This window comes from Mus pahari, chromosome 23 (genome assembly GCF_900095145.1).
Source record: "Mus pahari chromosome 23, PAHARI_EIJ_v1.1, whole genome shotgun sequence".
In the NCBI taxonomy this organism is placed as follows: Eukaryota; Metazoa; Chordata; class Mammalia; order Rodentia; family Muridae; genus Mus; species Mus pahari.
The window spans coordinates 4,887,154-4,903,023 of NC_034612.1; the positions used below are offsets into that span (position 1 = coordinate 4,887,154).

General features: G+C 47.9%; 2 protein-coding genes across 2 annotated transcripts in view; one reads left to right on the top strand and one right to left on the bottom strand.

Annotated features, from left to right (window-relative positions):
• Positions 1–2,405: 2,405 nt before the first annotated feature.
• LOC110313122 (spidroin-2-like) lies at positions 2,406–2,870 on the bottom strand. The gene has a single exon (XM_021187152.1). It carries the CDS (start codon positions 2,868–2,870, stop codon positions 2,406–2,408), a length of 465 nt encoding a protein of 154 aa, XP_021042811.1.
• Sppl3 (signal peptide peptidase like 3) overlaps positions 2,607–15,870 on the top strand; it is an 83,080-nt gene continuing 69,816 nt past the window's right edge. The window contains exon 1 of the mRNA XM_021186741.2: positions 2,607–2,891. Within this exon, the coding sequence (XP_021042400.1) occupies positions 2,869–2,891 (23 nt within the window). The 5' untranslated portion in view covers positions 2,607–2,868. The remainder of the gene's footprint in view (positions 2,892–15,870) is intronic.

Genomic DNA, 15,870 nt, shown 5'->3' on the forward strand with positions numbered 1-15,870 from the left:
TGGGCTTCCCGTTTTCATCTCCCCAGGACACCAGGGTTTGGGGCTGGGCAGAGCTTCGAAGGCTGGTACCTTTCTAGTTAGAAAAAGGTGGATTTATTGAGACCTTGGGTTAAACCCTCTCTGACACCTTTTCTTGGACTCTGGTGATGCTCAGGAGGGGGACACCTAGAACCTGGCTGGTCCCAGCACCTAGCATGGGGGGGGGAAGGAAGGCAGAATGTATTTGGGGACAGTGAACTTGGCCTTTTCATGAAAGGCTTGCCCTTGGAGAACAAGCAAGCAGTGCCTGTATAGGGCAGTGGCCAACTGACCTATCCGGAGATAGACTCAGGGTGTGGCATTCCCTGTAAGCCTGGCAGGCCCTGGGAAACTAACAGAGTCAGAGCCTGGCTTAATGATGGGCGAGCCGGAGAGGATCCTGAATGGGCAGGTACTGGAGAGTTGCTCTGTGAAGGGAGAGATAGGGTTTCTGGGAAGCATACTGTGTTCATTAGCCAAGCATGGCCCCCAAACCTCATTTTTTGTTTGTTTGTTTGTTTATTTGTTTGTTTGTTTTCGAGACAGGGTTTCTCTGTATTGCCCTGACTGTCCTGGAACTCACTCTGTAGACCAGGCTGGCCTCGAACTCAGAAATCTGCCTGTCTCTGCCTCCTGAGTGCTGGGATTAAAGGCGTGTGCCACCACGCCCGGCTTCATCTTTTTGTTCCCAAGCACAGTGACTGAGTGGGAGGCCTGGAGAGGCACTCAGAGCCTGGTCTCCACCCATCATTTTAGTGTCTTTGTCCAACAACCTGTGGCATAAACCGTCCATCCTTGCCTGGTTCCAAGCTCAGCCCAGAAATTCCCATTACTGTGTCTTGCTCTGTGCCACTCTCTTGGCAAAATGATTTTTCTTTTGGTAAGCCTCTTGTGGTGATCTGAGGATGTCTCACTCCTGCCTGAGAAAATGTTCTCCAATGCCTCTGGGGAGGGGGTTCAGTTCCTTGTAGCATCCGGTCTTTATCTCAGGAAGGTAGGCCTGAGGTTGGGCTTTGGGCTACTACAGCTTTCTTTCTTCTTCTCCTTTTGTTTTTTCTTTCCTCTTTCAAGATTTCATTAGCTCAGGCTGGCTTTAAACTTTGTGTCAAAATCTGTAATCTGTAAGTCAAATTCCCAGATGCCCCTGATCTATTGCTCAGTTTACACCCACTCCCCTTACAGTCTACCCTCTACAGTTCCGGGAGTACAGTGTCGCATGGTCTAGATTTGTTGCTTTTAAAAGTCCTCCATGTGTCCCTTCAGCCTGATAACCAGTGAACTTTTTGCTGTTTCCATAGTTATTTTTCCAAAATGCCATGTGGTCAGAAACATACACTGTGTAGCTTAGATATGTTTCCTTATCTCTGGCTGTATGATTCTTCACTTTTCTCCCTTTCTTTTTTTTAAGATTATTTGCTTATTTTATGTATATGAGTACACTGTCGATGTCTTCAGACACACCAGGAGAGGGCATCGCATCCCATTACAGATGGTTGTGAGCCACCATGTGCTTGCTGGGAATTGAACTCAGGACCACAGGAATAGCAGTCACTGCTCTTAACCACTGAGCCATCTTTTCAGTTCCTCTCCCTTTCATTAACTCGATATAGGGTCTATGTATTCTTGGTTGGCCTGGAACTCACTCTGTAGATCAGGCTGGCCTCGAACTCCTGGCGATCTGCCTGCCTTTGCTGGGATTAAAGGCACGTACCACTAGGCCTGGATTTTTAATTTTTTTTCCTAACACATGGTCACACATAACACTCTACCAACTGAGCTATGCCCATTCACCTTATCAAAGTAGTCTGCACCCTTCTTTTAGTCTCTATGAATTGCTCTCCATTATTAATAGCTCCATGACCCTGAAATAATCTTCGTGCTTTAGCGGGTTCGCACCACCCATGTCTCTTCCCTGAGAATACGTATGCAAGGACAAGGGCCCAGGTGAAGGCGCTGACGCCTCGCTGGCACCCAACAAGGGCCCCGCTGATCGTTTCTAGGAAGCATGGTAGCATTTTGACTTGGCACCAGGCGCCGCGAGGGGACGTTTGCAGAAACCGAGGAGGGGGGGGAAACAGCGCAGCGCGGGAACCCGGAACGCAGCGCTCGGTCCGCCATCCGACAGTTGACTGGCAGCTGAGGACCCAGGGACAGCCGACGGTGGAGGATGGAAGGTTGACAGTCTGAGTGGCAGTCAACCGCCGCGCACCGCACCGGGGGAGGAGGACTGCTGCGCGCCGAAGGGGCCTAGCGCGCGGCGGCGGTGGCGGCCGCTGCCGCTAACCGTAGCCTCCAGCCGAGCCGAGCCGAGCCGAGCCGAGCCGGGCCGGGCCGGGCCGAGCGCTCCGCGCATGGGCAGCGCACGCGAGGGGGCGGGGCGCCGCGGGTCACGTGAGCGTGTTGTGGGCACGTGACCCGCGGCCCGGGCTCGCCCCCGCCCGCTCGGCCGCTCGCTCCCTCCTCCCTCGGCGGGCGGGTGTGCTCCGAGCGGCCTCGCCTCGCCGTGGCCTAGCGCCCCCCTCAGCCGCTGCCGCCGCCGCCGCCGCCGCCGCCGCCGCCGGCCATGTCCCCCGGCCGCCGCCGCCGCCGCCGCCATGTTGGGTTTGGAGCCGCAGCGGAGCCGCCGCCGCCGCCGCGGCTGACGAGGCCGAGCGCGGAGCCCGGGGCCCGCGCCCGCGCCCGCGCCCGCTCCGGGGCCCAGGGAGCGGGGGCCCGTCGGAGTCCGTCGGAGCCCGAGTGGCCGTCCTCCGTGCGAGCGAGCCAGCCAGCGAGCCAGCGAGCCGCCGGGGCCCCCGGCCGCGCCCTCTGCCGCCGGCCGAGCGAGCCGCGGAGCCCCCGAGAGGCAGCACCATGGCGGAACAGACCTATTCGTGGTGAGTGCGGCGGGCTTTCGGGGACGAGGAGGCCGGGCCGGGCCGCAGGTGCCCGCGGGGCCCGGGGTGCGGGCGGCTGGGCGTCCTCCGAGCCCGGGGGAGGGGCGGCCATCCGAGCGGCGCGGCGGAACCGACCGGCGCGGGTGCGGGCGGCCCGGGGTGGGGTGGGGGGAAGCTGGAGAAGGGTGGGCAGAGGTCGGGCCCCGGAGAAGGTGTACCCCGCTCTCGGCGAGAACAGGTGGTAAGAGGCACAACTTGCAAGTAGTGAGGGCGGGAGCGATCGCCTCCGCGGTGGGCACAGGCCCCGCGCTCCCCGGGATCGAGCCCTGCCTGGCACGGCGGAATAAGGGGGGGAGTCTCGTTCCAGGATGACCACATTTCTGGAAAGGAAGTCGTCGGTTGCAGCGGGGGCATGGGCAGTCTTGGTAAAGGGGTTGGCTCTCCGCTCTGGGGATTCGAAGTGTGCTGGGCCGTGTTCTGGGGGTCGGGGGTGGGGTTGGGGGCTCGATCACTGGGATGGGTGTGTGTGTGTTCGTGTGTGTGTGTGCAGGTTGAGTCCCCCTGTCTGTGGGACTTTTTCAGCAGCGTGTTTAGGGCTGAGGCACACACACACACACACACACACACACACACTTGTGGTTTACGGGGGGTGGGGGACAGATGCGTCCAAGTTTGGGGGGGGGGAAGAGAGGTGAGAAGGGCAGAGGCGCGGAGGGAGGTTGGCTGTACCGGGGGCGAGTGGGAATGGTGTAGTTGAGCTGTGGCTTGAGGGTGAGGAAACAGGAGACGGGGTGGGTTGGTGGTTAGGTACGGGGCGGGCGGGGACCCTGGTCGCTGCTGCAGCCTAGAGATCGGAGATGGTTTCAAGCACTTGTGGTTTTGGTACCAGAACTGTCGACTTTATTTACGTCGAGTGGGGTTGGAGGTCCGCTTCGTTTTGTAATTGGAAAAGTGAGGTAGTTCTTCATTCCTTGACCCTAAACCTTGAAGTTCCAGAATCGCCTTTTCCCCAGCCTGTCCAGACTGTGTGGCTACCTTCCCAGAGCACGGGGCAAACTGTCAAGTGAAGTGTCGGGAGCATAGGTGAGCTGCAACTACCTACCGTGGGGAGACAGTAAAAGAGCCGGGTATACATGAAAACAAGGAATGGTTATGCTAAGTCGAGAGCTCACCGTGTCCTGATGGAGGGTTAGTGATCCAACATGATTTAATAATGCAAACGGCAGCGATGTCTGCACAGTCTGAAAAAGAAGGTAACTGGGAAGTTGAGAGGAAATAACTAAAAGAAAAGTTGGGTTTTGGTGGCTCCCGTTGTGGTTTAAAAGGACAGACTAATGTAATAGTTGTGAGCAGCAGTGAGGGAGGGGCATTTCAGTGGCAGGTGGAATTCAGTTTCTTACCTGCAGATGGGCCTGGAAGGCAAGGTAATGGTGCTGCCATGGGCACTGGCAACACCTAGAGTTTGCTTGTCCCGCCCCACGAGGGCTCCTCGGTGAATCCTCACGGCTGCCTTGCTGGTTTTGGTTTTGTTTTGAACAGTACTGTAAAAATGGATTGGTTGAAAAAAAAAAAAAAACAGTGATGAGGAACTGGGGAAAGCATTATGTGGGACACACATTCTCAGCCCCACCCAGTTTGGGGCCACAGAGCGATGTCCTGAGTGTAACAGGGAAGGTGAAAGTGCCTAACTGGGTAGGTAGGCCACCGCCAGCTTGTGTGGTGCTTGTGGGTGGGTAAAGAAGCTACTCTGTGGAGGCTGATTTACATGATAAACTCTCTTGAAACATTCACTCCCTTGGGTCTTGACTTTATTTGATCTAAAGTCAAAGAAGCAAGGAGTGAGCCAGCAAGCCAGCGCCTTGCCATCAGGACCCCCAGCCCCTCCTTTCCAGCTTGTTTTCAGGAGCAGAGTCCACAGTGTCCTGAGAGAGGATGGTGTGCCGGCTGGGAAGCTCAGTCCCTACCCTGTTTCCTGGTTCTTCCAGGTCAACCAGGGCACAAGCACTAAACACACAGTATTTGGCAGATAGTTCTCACATGTCTCTAAGGAGGGGAAATCTTCCGTCTTTCAGAGGAGGACACAGGCTCAGGAGGCCAAGTGATGTGTGCCAAGTATGTTGCCCATAATGCTTTGTGAGCTGTCACTTAAGGGTCTAGCTCAAGCTCCATCTATCTGAAGTGTGTTCTGCCCATTCCTGAAGGCAGTCTTGTTAATTTTAATACTTGTGGTCCTGTCTGCATCACCCCTTCCACTTGTTGTGTAAATACTGAGCCTGCTCACTGTCCTTTGAGAGAGAGAGGACCATGGTACGCTGCCCTTTGGCCTCTTCTAGTGCCTAACACAGTGTCTGGAACACAGCTTTTGCCCAGGAAACCCTGGTGGTGTGTATGACGGAGGGGCTACTGCAGGATACCTGTCTACTAGGTTTCCCAATGTCCCATCATATTTACAATATGGTGTCACACTTGGTTTATTCTTCTGAGAAGAGGCCCACTGTGGCATCTGAGCTGACCTTGTAGTCATTGGTGTGTTGACCTGCTGATCTGGAAGCTGGGCCGACAAGCCAGCAGCACTGCTCCCTCTTGAAGTTTGTAAGCATGCCAGGGTCTTCTTTGTTCTATTTGGTTTGGTTGGCCTTTGGGTTTTAATTGTTTGTTTGTTTGTTTGTTTTGTTGTTTTGGCCTTTTTCTTTTTTCTTTCTTTCTCTCTTTTCTTTTTTTCTCTTTCTTTTTTTTTTTTTTTTTTTGGGACACAAGTTGCTCCAAGTTTAAGGCTGGCCTGAGTATGGCTTTACACTCCTGACCTTTCTGCCCCCCACCCCTTCCGTGCTGGGATTGTGGGCAGTGCTGCCACATGGGTTCCCCTAGTGCTGGGGGCTCAGACCCAGGGCTTTACTCACATTATGCAAGTAGTCACCTACTGAGTGCATCCCGGCCTCCCAAGGGCCTCATCCTGACTTAACCATCCTTTTTACTCTCACTGAGGAAGTAAACGAATGCATGCAAACACACAAACTGAAAGTTGAAGGGAAACACTTGCCCAGTGTGTACTTGCGAGTAGTTGTTTCAGTGTAAGTGCTGTGAGCAGCCTGAACTTGGCACTTGAAGTCAATGCAGTCTTTGTGTCGGATTGCACTTGAACCTGCTAATGGTTGTGCTTGGCTTACTGTTTGTGTAAGGAGAAGGCCATCTTCTGCAACCTTCAAGTGAGGCTCATTACCCGAGAACTGGCATCGTAATTTATTTTGTATTTTCCTTGTGCTCATGTTTTGAGGATTGGAAAGTTAAAAAACTAGGGCTCAAAAGACTATTTATTATAAGGTGGGCTGATGAAACTGCTCAGAGGTGAATGGACTGCTTCCCAGCCTGCTCACCCGAGCTCCACTGTCCTGTCAGTCATACATGTGTCACACATGTGCTTGTGTTCCACATACAAACAAAATGGAAAAAATAAAAATAAAAGACTGTAACTAACTCACTCATGGATACAAACCATGTAAGTACTGAGAGTCAAGACTGTGTGGCTGTGATGTTAACAATTTGAGTAACTCAGGCAGAGGCAGGTGACCCCTAAGCTGGAGGCTACCCTGGTCTACACAGCCAGGGCCACATAGAGAGAGACCCTGACTGGAAGAGAGAAAAGGAACAGCATGCTATGTTTACGCTGTAAACATGGTGCTTAGGAGCTCAGGGAGAAGGCACAAGGAGCCTTGTTCCTGTTTATGTGAGGGATGAAAGGGTTTTGTCAGCTGTTGTGTTTCTATCTCTGAGAGATGACAGACAGAATACCTTACCCAAGGCTGTGTTGAGTTCTTGCCCTCAGTAGGTAGTTGGTAGAGTCTTAGGGAGCAGGTGAGTGAGCATTGCTTCTGCCTGTCCCGCTGTCTAGACTAGATCTAGAGCTTCACTTCACTAAGGTGGTGCTCTGTGGTCATGAACGTTATGTGCAGAGGATGAGGGATACAGGTCTCAGAGCTTGTGGGCCTCAATCCTGATTTAGGTTATTGTTATGTACGTTGTATTTGTTCAGATCAATATGATTTAAACAGCTGCCACTATTTCAGAATGTAGTTTAAAACATGATTAGGATTATATATAGACTTTACAAGACTTACTCAAACATGCTTGCCTATAGGATAAAAAGTGCTATGATGATATGATTTGAGTAATATAAGATTTAAGCTAAAATTAGCCAATATTAACTTCATAACTTTGTTTTTAAATCATTACTCAGTTTTATTATGAGTTTTTGTTTTTTCTTTTTCTCTTCTTTTCTTTTCTTTCTTTTTTTTTTTTGTTGTTTTTGTTTTTGTTTTTTTTTTCGAGACAGGGTTTCTCTGTATAGCCCTGGCTGTCCTGGAACTCATTCTGTAGACCAGGCTGGCCTCGAACCTGCCTCTGCCTCCCAAGTGCTGGGATTAAAGGTATGCGCCACCATGCCCAGCCCACATGAGGTTTTTAAAGGCAAAGAAATTAGAGATATTTTTATGTGATCATTCCCCCTACAGATATCAGATGCAGATGCAGTGTGACATGTCACACAGCTAGCTCTATAGGATTGTAATGTCAGTCTCATCAGTAAATCACTAAGTTTCATTGTTAATCAAACCATGAAAAATGAAAGGATAGTTTTGTGTACCATGCTGGTCTGGAACTCACAAGTTTACCTGCCTCTGCTTCCCAAGTGTGGGCTAGAAGCACCACTGTTCCCACCCAGGATGGACCATGTGGCTTTAGTGGGTCATTGGCATCTAGGCACTTGAGTAACTTACTTCCCTTCCGTGCCTGAGTGCAATTTGACCTTTAGAGAGCACTGTAATTTGTTTTCAAAATGTTTTTAAGGTGTTTGTTTTGTTGTTTCTAGACAGTGTTTCTCTTTGTTCCTTAGCTGTCCTTGTTCTCTGAATCTTGCTGGCCTTGAACTCAGATTCACCTGTCTCTCAAGTGCTAGGGCATTTCAAGGTGTGTGCCACCACTGCCTGGCTGTTTTTAAGAGTTTAATGGTTCTTTCTTGGAAGTTAAAGTGTTATTTTTATGTGATTGTATAATCTGAGAGTCTGTAACTTTGAGTTTCGATATCACACTCTCTATCTTAAGGAGTCGGGTGCGGGACGCTTAGACTTCTAACCGGTTAGGTGTGTCCCAAGGGCTTGTAGGGGCCCGGTCAGTTTTATCGGAAAATCTACAGGTTGTTCCTGTGACCTTTGGGAAGAACTGTCCCCTTTCATATTTTAACAGTCACTGTCACTAGGGCTGTATTTTAAATAAGAGTCTCACTGATGGAGCCCTACAGAACGGTAGCGTTAGCCTGCTGGAGACCTTTGGAAAAGTTTTGATTTTTGTTTGCTTTGCTTACAGGATTTCTTCTAACTTGTAGACAAGTTGTAGATAAACTGTTTTTGGAATTTGATTATTAATGGTTGGCCTCCTCCTCCAATCTAGACTACAATTGTGGTTCTCACTTTGTGACTTACATGGAGTGTAAGTGACCACGCAGATCTCTTACTACATTGAAATTTAAAAACCCAAGACTGAATTCTGTGTTTGCACTGGGAATTCCTGGTTTGAGAGAGATGTTTTTTCATCTCTGATGGACTGTGACCTCGCTGTATATCAGGCCTAGTGTTTAGTCAGGCACTGTACCACTGAACAATCCCCAAACCCATACCACCACCCGTGTTTAAACTAACTGCTCTGCCCTTCCTCTGCAGGCTTCAGCGGTTCTGTGAGATGCTGTGTATAATAAATGCCTCTGGTATTTCTCAGTGCTCTCTAAAGAGCGGTTGCCTATTTTCTTGTTACTTACTAGATTCTGGTAGGTTCCAGACAGAGTTCCTCAGTATAGGAATGCCTTTTCTTCCTGACAGTCTAACCAACTTTGAAACTTTCTTATGTCTGCTTTATCAGGAATGCTAAGTGATACTGTATAAAAAAAGAATAACTTGCAATTTGCTGTTGACTTACAGGTCTGGGTAGGCAGGCAGTTCAGGACCTTCCATGAGTTTCATAATTCACCACTGCAGCTCACATGGGAAAGAAAATGCTAAGATTACTTTTTTTTTTTTTTTTTTTTTTTTAAAAAAACAGGGTTTCTTTGTTTACCCCTGCTTGCCCTGGAATTCACCTTTAAAACCAGGCTGGCCTTGAACTCAGAAATCCGCCTGCCTCTGCCTCCCGGGTGCTGGGATTAAAGGCGTGTGCCACCACCGCCCGGCACATTTTTTTAATGCAGTAATTATGTGGGTCCTTTGAGGGCAAGTGGACTTTCCTTGGACTTCTCTGAAGGCACTCCTTAAGGGCCGGGGATAAGGCTTTAGCGGTTTCTTATCTGTCTCCTTACCCACAGTGAGTCTGACAGGCACACCCACTTCCCTCCATCTAGCAGCCCAGACTGCACTCTTGACCTAAATAGGACATGTGGGGAGAAATTGTGTCCATTGTTTATTCATCAGCCTGCAACACTGACCTTCCGAGAGCCTAATTCTGCCTTCAGAATTTGATTAAATCTTTCTTTTGTTCAAACGAAAATATTGTGCTGGCATCCACAGCTCCTATTTTGTTTTAAATATCTACACGTTTAAATCCATTTCTCAGAAATGCTTATAAGAGTCTTAGAAGTAAGACTTTATTGTAAAGACTGAATTCTCTTTATCTTGGCCTTGGCTAGTGCAACCATATTTAAAAATGCTGTCTGGAACCACAAGCCCAGCCAGCTGAAGACTAGGGAGAGAAGACGTCATTAACCGAGTGAGGGCACTCAGGACACTTGAGAAGTTCACAGTGAGCAAGGGACTGGAGGCAGAGGAGCAGAGGCTCACTGTGTGCTCCAGTGCTTAGGACAGAGAGTGAGAGGAGGCACCTCAGCGGCTCCCGGGGCAGGACTGGAGCTTCTGCAGGCAAAGGGGCGAAAAGAACACCGGAAAACAGAAGCCAGGCCATCGGCTTTGCCAAGGAAGTCCACAGTGCCTTAGAGCTCAGAGCAGGGGGTGGGACCCTGAGGGTGGGGCAGTGAGGGCGGAAAGGCCTCTTGAGACCACTGAGGAAAGAGGGTTAGGGTGTTTGACGGCCAGGGCCCAGAACAGTGGTTTGTTTTCACTTTAGAGGGACTGTGTGTGAAGGCAGATGGAGAAATTGATCTTGGAAAGAGAAAAGGCTCTGTTTTTGTTTTTCTGTAGTGTAAGTTTAGAGTTTATTTTTCTGTAAATTATTGTAGCTATTATCCAGGAGTTGTGCTGAAAAATTAATGGGAGATGTTTAGTGTGCACGTCTAACCTTGTCACGTGTCTTAGGTATGTTGCCACAAGAGTTAGTTGTATTGTATTTAGTAGTCTTTTTTTCATTTGATAGAATATAAAATTCAACCTTTTCACATCTGACTTTTGGACTAATATGACTTTGCAATCCCATTTTCTTTGAAGAGTTTGTTGTCAAGTTACAGGGACTTAGTAGGTGGCCCCTGTCCCATCTCTAGATATGTAGCTAGATATGTAGACCTGCCCTTTCAGGGTCCATTGGAATTCAGGGTCCATTGGAAATGTTGTCATCTTTAAAATGATCTCAAATCTCACTTTATTTTTACTTACCAGCCAGTGTGTGTGATCTGTGTGGGCAGGTCTACGTGGGTTTTGTGTGGAGGTCAGAGGATAACTTTTGGGAACTGGTTCCTGTCGGTCACCTTTGCATTTACTCGGGTCAGAGATCAGCCAGGATTACCCGATGAGCCACCTCGCTGACCCAGATGTTTGTTGTTCTGTTGCTCCAAGGCCTTTTGGTGAAACCTACAGCTGTTTGTTGTGGCATTGAATGTGTTTACTGTGGTTGTTTCCCACCTTGTGACAGTAAAACTGCAGCAGAGCATAGAGTGTTTAGAGTATAGCTGTTTATTTTGTGGACCTGAATACAGTGGGTGCTCAGAAGTTTATTCTAATTTTTAGTTTTAAATTTTATTTTGTTGTTCGAGACGAGACAGTGTTTCTCTGTGTAACTGTGGCTCTCCAGGAATTCACTCTGTAGACCGGGCTGGCCTTGAACTAGGCAATCTGCCTGCCTGGTCTCCTAATTGAAGATGTGTGGCTGGTGCTCAGATTTTTTAAAAGTATTTTAGAGCCGGGCAGTAGTGGCACACGCCTTTAATCCCAGCACTCGGGAGGCAGAGGCAGGTGGATTTCTGAGTTTGAGGCCAGCCTGGTCTACAAAGTGAGTTCCAGGACAGCCTGGGCTATACAGAGAAACCCTGTCTTGAAAAACAAAAAAAACAAACAAACAAAAAAATGTATTTTAGAGATATATAATTTCTTAGACAGTGGATTTTAGAGTAGAGTATGTCCCTCAGACTCTGATGTCAGAGCACATAGAAATGAGGGATGACAGTAACAGGAGCCTGCTGTTTGCAGCAGACACAGGAGACAAGGTAGTGCTGTTGCCTGACTGCTCATCGCACATCTCTTCCTCCTGCTGTCCAGGCAGGGCAGCGCTCTGCTGCTCCTCTGCAACTGCACCTGCACTGTCCACTGCCCCTCCCCCTCTTGGCTCCTCCTGAGCTTCTGACCCTCACCTCCCATGAGCTAGGCAAACACCAACTGAGGTACGTCTCCGGCCCATAGACTTAGACAAGTCCTTAGGGTTGTTTTTTTTTTTTTTAAAGATTTATTTATTTATTATATGTAAGTACACTGTAGCTGTCTTCAGACACTCCAGAAGAGGGCGTCAGATCTCGTTGAGGATGGTTGTGAGCCACCATGTGGTTGCTGGGATTTGAACTCAGGACCTTCAGAAGAGCAGTCGGGTGCTCTTACCCGCTGAGCCATCTCTCCAGCCCGGGGTTTTATTTTTTAATGTGAATGAGTGTTTTGACTTGTGCATGTAAATTTACTACGTGAATTTCTGCTGCCTGTAGAGACCAGAAGAGGTTGCTGGGTTCTCTGGATGCAAGAGCAGCAAATCTTTTTTTTCTTTCTTTTTTACCTATTATTTAGCTCTGGCTGCCCTGGAACTCCCTGTGTAGACCACATAGAGATCCAAGACATCCAGAGGTTCATAGTGGGACCCTGTCACAAGAATAAAGTTGTTTTCTGTATTTATTTATTGTGTTGTGTGTGTGTGTGTGTGTGTGTGTGTACAGAAATGTGCCACAGTGCATGTGTGGAGGTTAAAGGAAAACTCGTAGAGTGGTTTTCTCTCTATCACATGGACCCCAAGGACTGAACCCAGGTCACTTCATCTGCAGAGCGGAGGTCACAGGCTTGTATGGCCACACCTCGCTCTTGTGTTCTCTTTCCGAGGACACAAAATTAAATCCTAAGTTGGTGAGAAAGAATGAGTTATGTGCTTCGCTCGACTCGGACCGGACGTACTCCCCTCCCTAAAGTCTGCTGTAGGGGGTGACTACAAAGAATAATGTGGTTTTCCCCAAAGATAAATTACATGTGACTGTAATTTTACCTGTCAGATACTAAACTGTAACATGTAGAGCCTATGGCATGTGAAGGCTCTGCTGCAGCAGGCAGGATCTCAGACGCTGATTGAGAGCATGGACGAGTGGAAGGTGGCATGGGCAGGAGCACAGGCACTGTCTTGGTCATGCCCGAGCCATGGTGGTTGTTTACTTTAGCTGTACCACAGTGACAGCCGATTAGGAGATGAAAGATTGTCTCTGTAGGGTTATATTACGTAAATATTGAACGGAAGAGAGAGCAGTCCTAGGAGATAGATGGCGAGCAGATGAATGCCGCGTCGCCAGCTGTGTTCCCGGGTCAGGGATCCGTTGTGTTGGGACTCGGCCTCTGGCTTGGGTGCTTTGCTGTTAGGGGAGTTGAGGCACTGCTTTGGAGACAGTGTCTTCCTGTAGTCTGAGCTGGCCTTAAGCGAGCCATGTAGCATATGATTCTTTTTGTGCTTGCCGAGTGTTAGGATTGCAGGTGAGCTCTGTGTGGGCAGGCTCTGCTTTCCGTGTTTCATAGGACTAACTCTACTTTTGGTGGGTGGGTGTTTGGTTTTGAGACAGGATCCTATACTGTAGCTCACAGTGGCTAACTTAGAACTCATGCGTGTCCCGAGGTACCCTCGAAGGAACTCATGGTGATCCTGCGTGATCTTCTGTCTCATCCTCAAGTGTTGGGATTGCAGGTGTGAGCCTTCATGCTCAGCTCCTAGGTTTTATAGAATATTCTTTGGTATTTTGCCCATTTATTTTTCCAACTTTCCAAGCTCTGTAAAGTATTTTAATGTTTTATTTGGAAGTTTGTTATACTTGTTATTTATTCCAGATAGTCTTCGTGATGAAATACACTCTTTCTCTACAACTATCAAAGTTTTTCTATGTTAGATTTTTAAACAGTTGTATTAACTACATTAATTACCTAGTGCCTCTATACTTTCTGTCTCAGTGGAGATATTTCTTCATTCTTTTTTGTAGTGGCTTATGAATGACTCAACTCTTATAGTCTATGCTGGTCTTGAACTCAAGACCTTCTTTTGCCTACCCATTGCTGAGATTATAGACTTGTGTCAACATGCCCAGCAATTCATTTATTGCTTATCTGTGTCTTTATATTTAAATATTTCTTTTTTGTTTGTTTGTTGTTGTTGATTTTCAAGACAGGGTTTCTCTGTGTAGCACTGGCTGTCCTGGAATTCACTCTGTAGACCAGGCTGGCCTCTAACTCAGAAATCCGCCTGCCTCTGCCTCCCAAGTGCTGGGATTAAAGGCATGCGCCATTACTGCTCACCTTGTCTCTCCTTTTGTTTGTTTCTGCTTTCAAGACAGAAACTGTGTAATACTGGCTGTCTTGGAACTCTGTAGACCAGACTGGTCTTGAACTCAGAGATCTGCTTGCCTCTGCCACTCGAGTGATGGGATTAACAGTGTGAGCCACTATGTGCCCAACTATCTTGGTGACTGGTACAGGCTGAACAGAATTCTGTCTGTAGTGCTAGAGTTACACCACCTATAGTTTAGACTGTAACTGACCTAACAAATTGGTGTATTTCACTGTTAAAAAAAAATAGCTTGGTCTGTATGTTGAGCATCAGTTGGTGTAGAGCAGAAAAGTCTCTCCAGGATGCCTGTGGCCCCGCTGAGGGAGCTCAAAGCTAAGGACTGATTCTACCTGAAGGTGGTTTTGGATGGTCTTTTATACTTAAGATGCTGTCATTTTGCCTGCCTAGGCTCCTCCTGCCACAGCTCCTGCATCTAACCTTGAAGATCTATTTATTTGCATAGCATGCTCTTTTTTTTTTTTTTAAAGATTTATTTTTAATTCTTTGTTTGTTTGTTTGTTTGTTTTTTTGAGACAGGGTTTCTCTGTGTAGTCCTGGTTGTCCTGGAACTCACTTTGTAGACCAGGCTGGCCTTGAACTCAGAAATCCTCCTGCCTCTGCCTCCCAAGTGCTGGGATTAAAGGTGTGTGCCACCACCACCTGGTTTATTTTTAATTCTTAAAGTGCATGTGCATGTGTGTTTATAGGAATGTAGCCTGTGTATGTGGAGGCCAGAAGAGGGTCTGTGTCCCTGGAGCTGGAGTTACACAGGGTTTTGAGCCACCGACATGGGTGGTAGAACAGAACTCGGTCCTTTAGTGGGCATCATGTGCTCGCTCTCAATCACTGAGCCATCTCTTTAGTCCCTCTCCTTCCATTACTCTCTCTTCTGGGCAGTCCATCTTTCCCTGCGCCTAGACACCGGGCGCTCTGTGCTCTCGGGTGCTGACTTTGGCTGTCAGCCGGCTTTATGCTGTGCTTCCCTTCTGGATTAGTGTGCTGCTTTGTTAAAGTGTGTATGGCATCCGCAGAAATGACAATGCGTGGACGGACGACTGATTTAGCGCCCACTCTGAAGGGATCCTTGCAGACACTCTTACAGAGACTTTGGGGCTGGGCTCCATGGTGGTTTCTTCATTCTGACCACAGACTGTTTCTAGCCCTTTGTGAATTCTCCGTCAAGTACTTTGAATTAACTTGAGACTTCAGGGGATCCTGCAGAGTGCAGGCTTTCTTCCTCTTCAGTCTCCTCTTTCTCCCACAATCTGGACGCTTTCTTTTCCCACACTCTTGTCTTCCCAGTTCGCTGAGAGAGACTTTGGGATTCTGTAGCCTCTTCTTTCTTTTAATTCTTTCTGTTTATTTTTGTATTTATATTTGCTTTTTAAAAAATCAGTATGTTAAAAGATATATTTTTGTTAATATAGCAAAATGGTTTTTTATGGTCTAGTCTAGTCTGTAAAAACTGACATTTTTTTCCTTTTTCTTTTTTTTTAGTATGGATTGGTTTATGTAGGGCATGGGGAGGGGAGTTGAGGGAGTAGAGACAGAGAGAGAGACACACACACATCAGAGAGAGAGAGAGAGAGAGAGAGAGAGTGTGTGTGTGTCAGTCTCAGGTCTTCATGCATTTATTTCTTTAATTAGAAGGCCATGCTTTCTCTGTGACAGCTACCAAATGGGAATTTCTTTTTCTCTCCCTCTCACTCACTCTCTCTCCTTCTTTCCTTCTTTCTCTCCATCTTGTACTTTTATTTAGAGTTTGGCTAAGCATTTGGAAAAGCATGTCACATATATGAGTGTCACATACATGAGTGTCACATGCACACAAGTATTCCCCTGGGTATTGTAGTCACAGATTAGCTCAGTTAGGACTTTATAGTTGGTTTTGTTTAGTTTTCTGTTTTGAGATGGCTTTGTAGTTCAGGCTGCTCTGGAGTTGAGTTTATGGCAGTCTCCTTCAGCCTCCCATCTAGCCTGAAGAGAGTTTTATACACGACTTTAAACAATGTGTTTTCGGGCTGGTGAGATGGCTCAGCAGGTAAGAGCACCCAACTGCTCTTCCAAAGGTGCAGAGTTCAAATCCCAGCAACCACATGGTGGCTCACAACCATCCTTAACGAGATTTGACTCCCTCTTCTGGAGTGTCTGAAGACAGCTACAGTGTACTTACATATAATAATAAATAAATCTTAAAAANAAAAAAAAAAAAGAGTTTAAA

Coding starts and splice junctions, on each gene's coding strand:
- LOC110313122 (XM_021187152.1), bottom strand. CDS start 2,870: ATGGTGCTGCCTCTCGGGGGCTCCGCGGCTCGCTCGGCCGGCGGCAGA.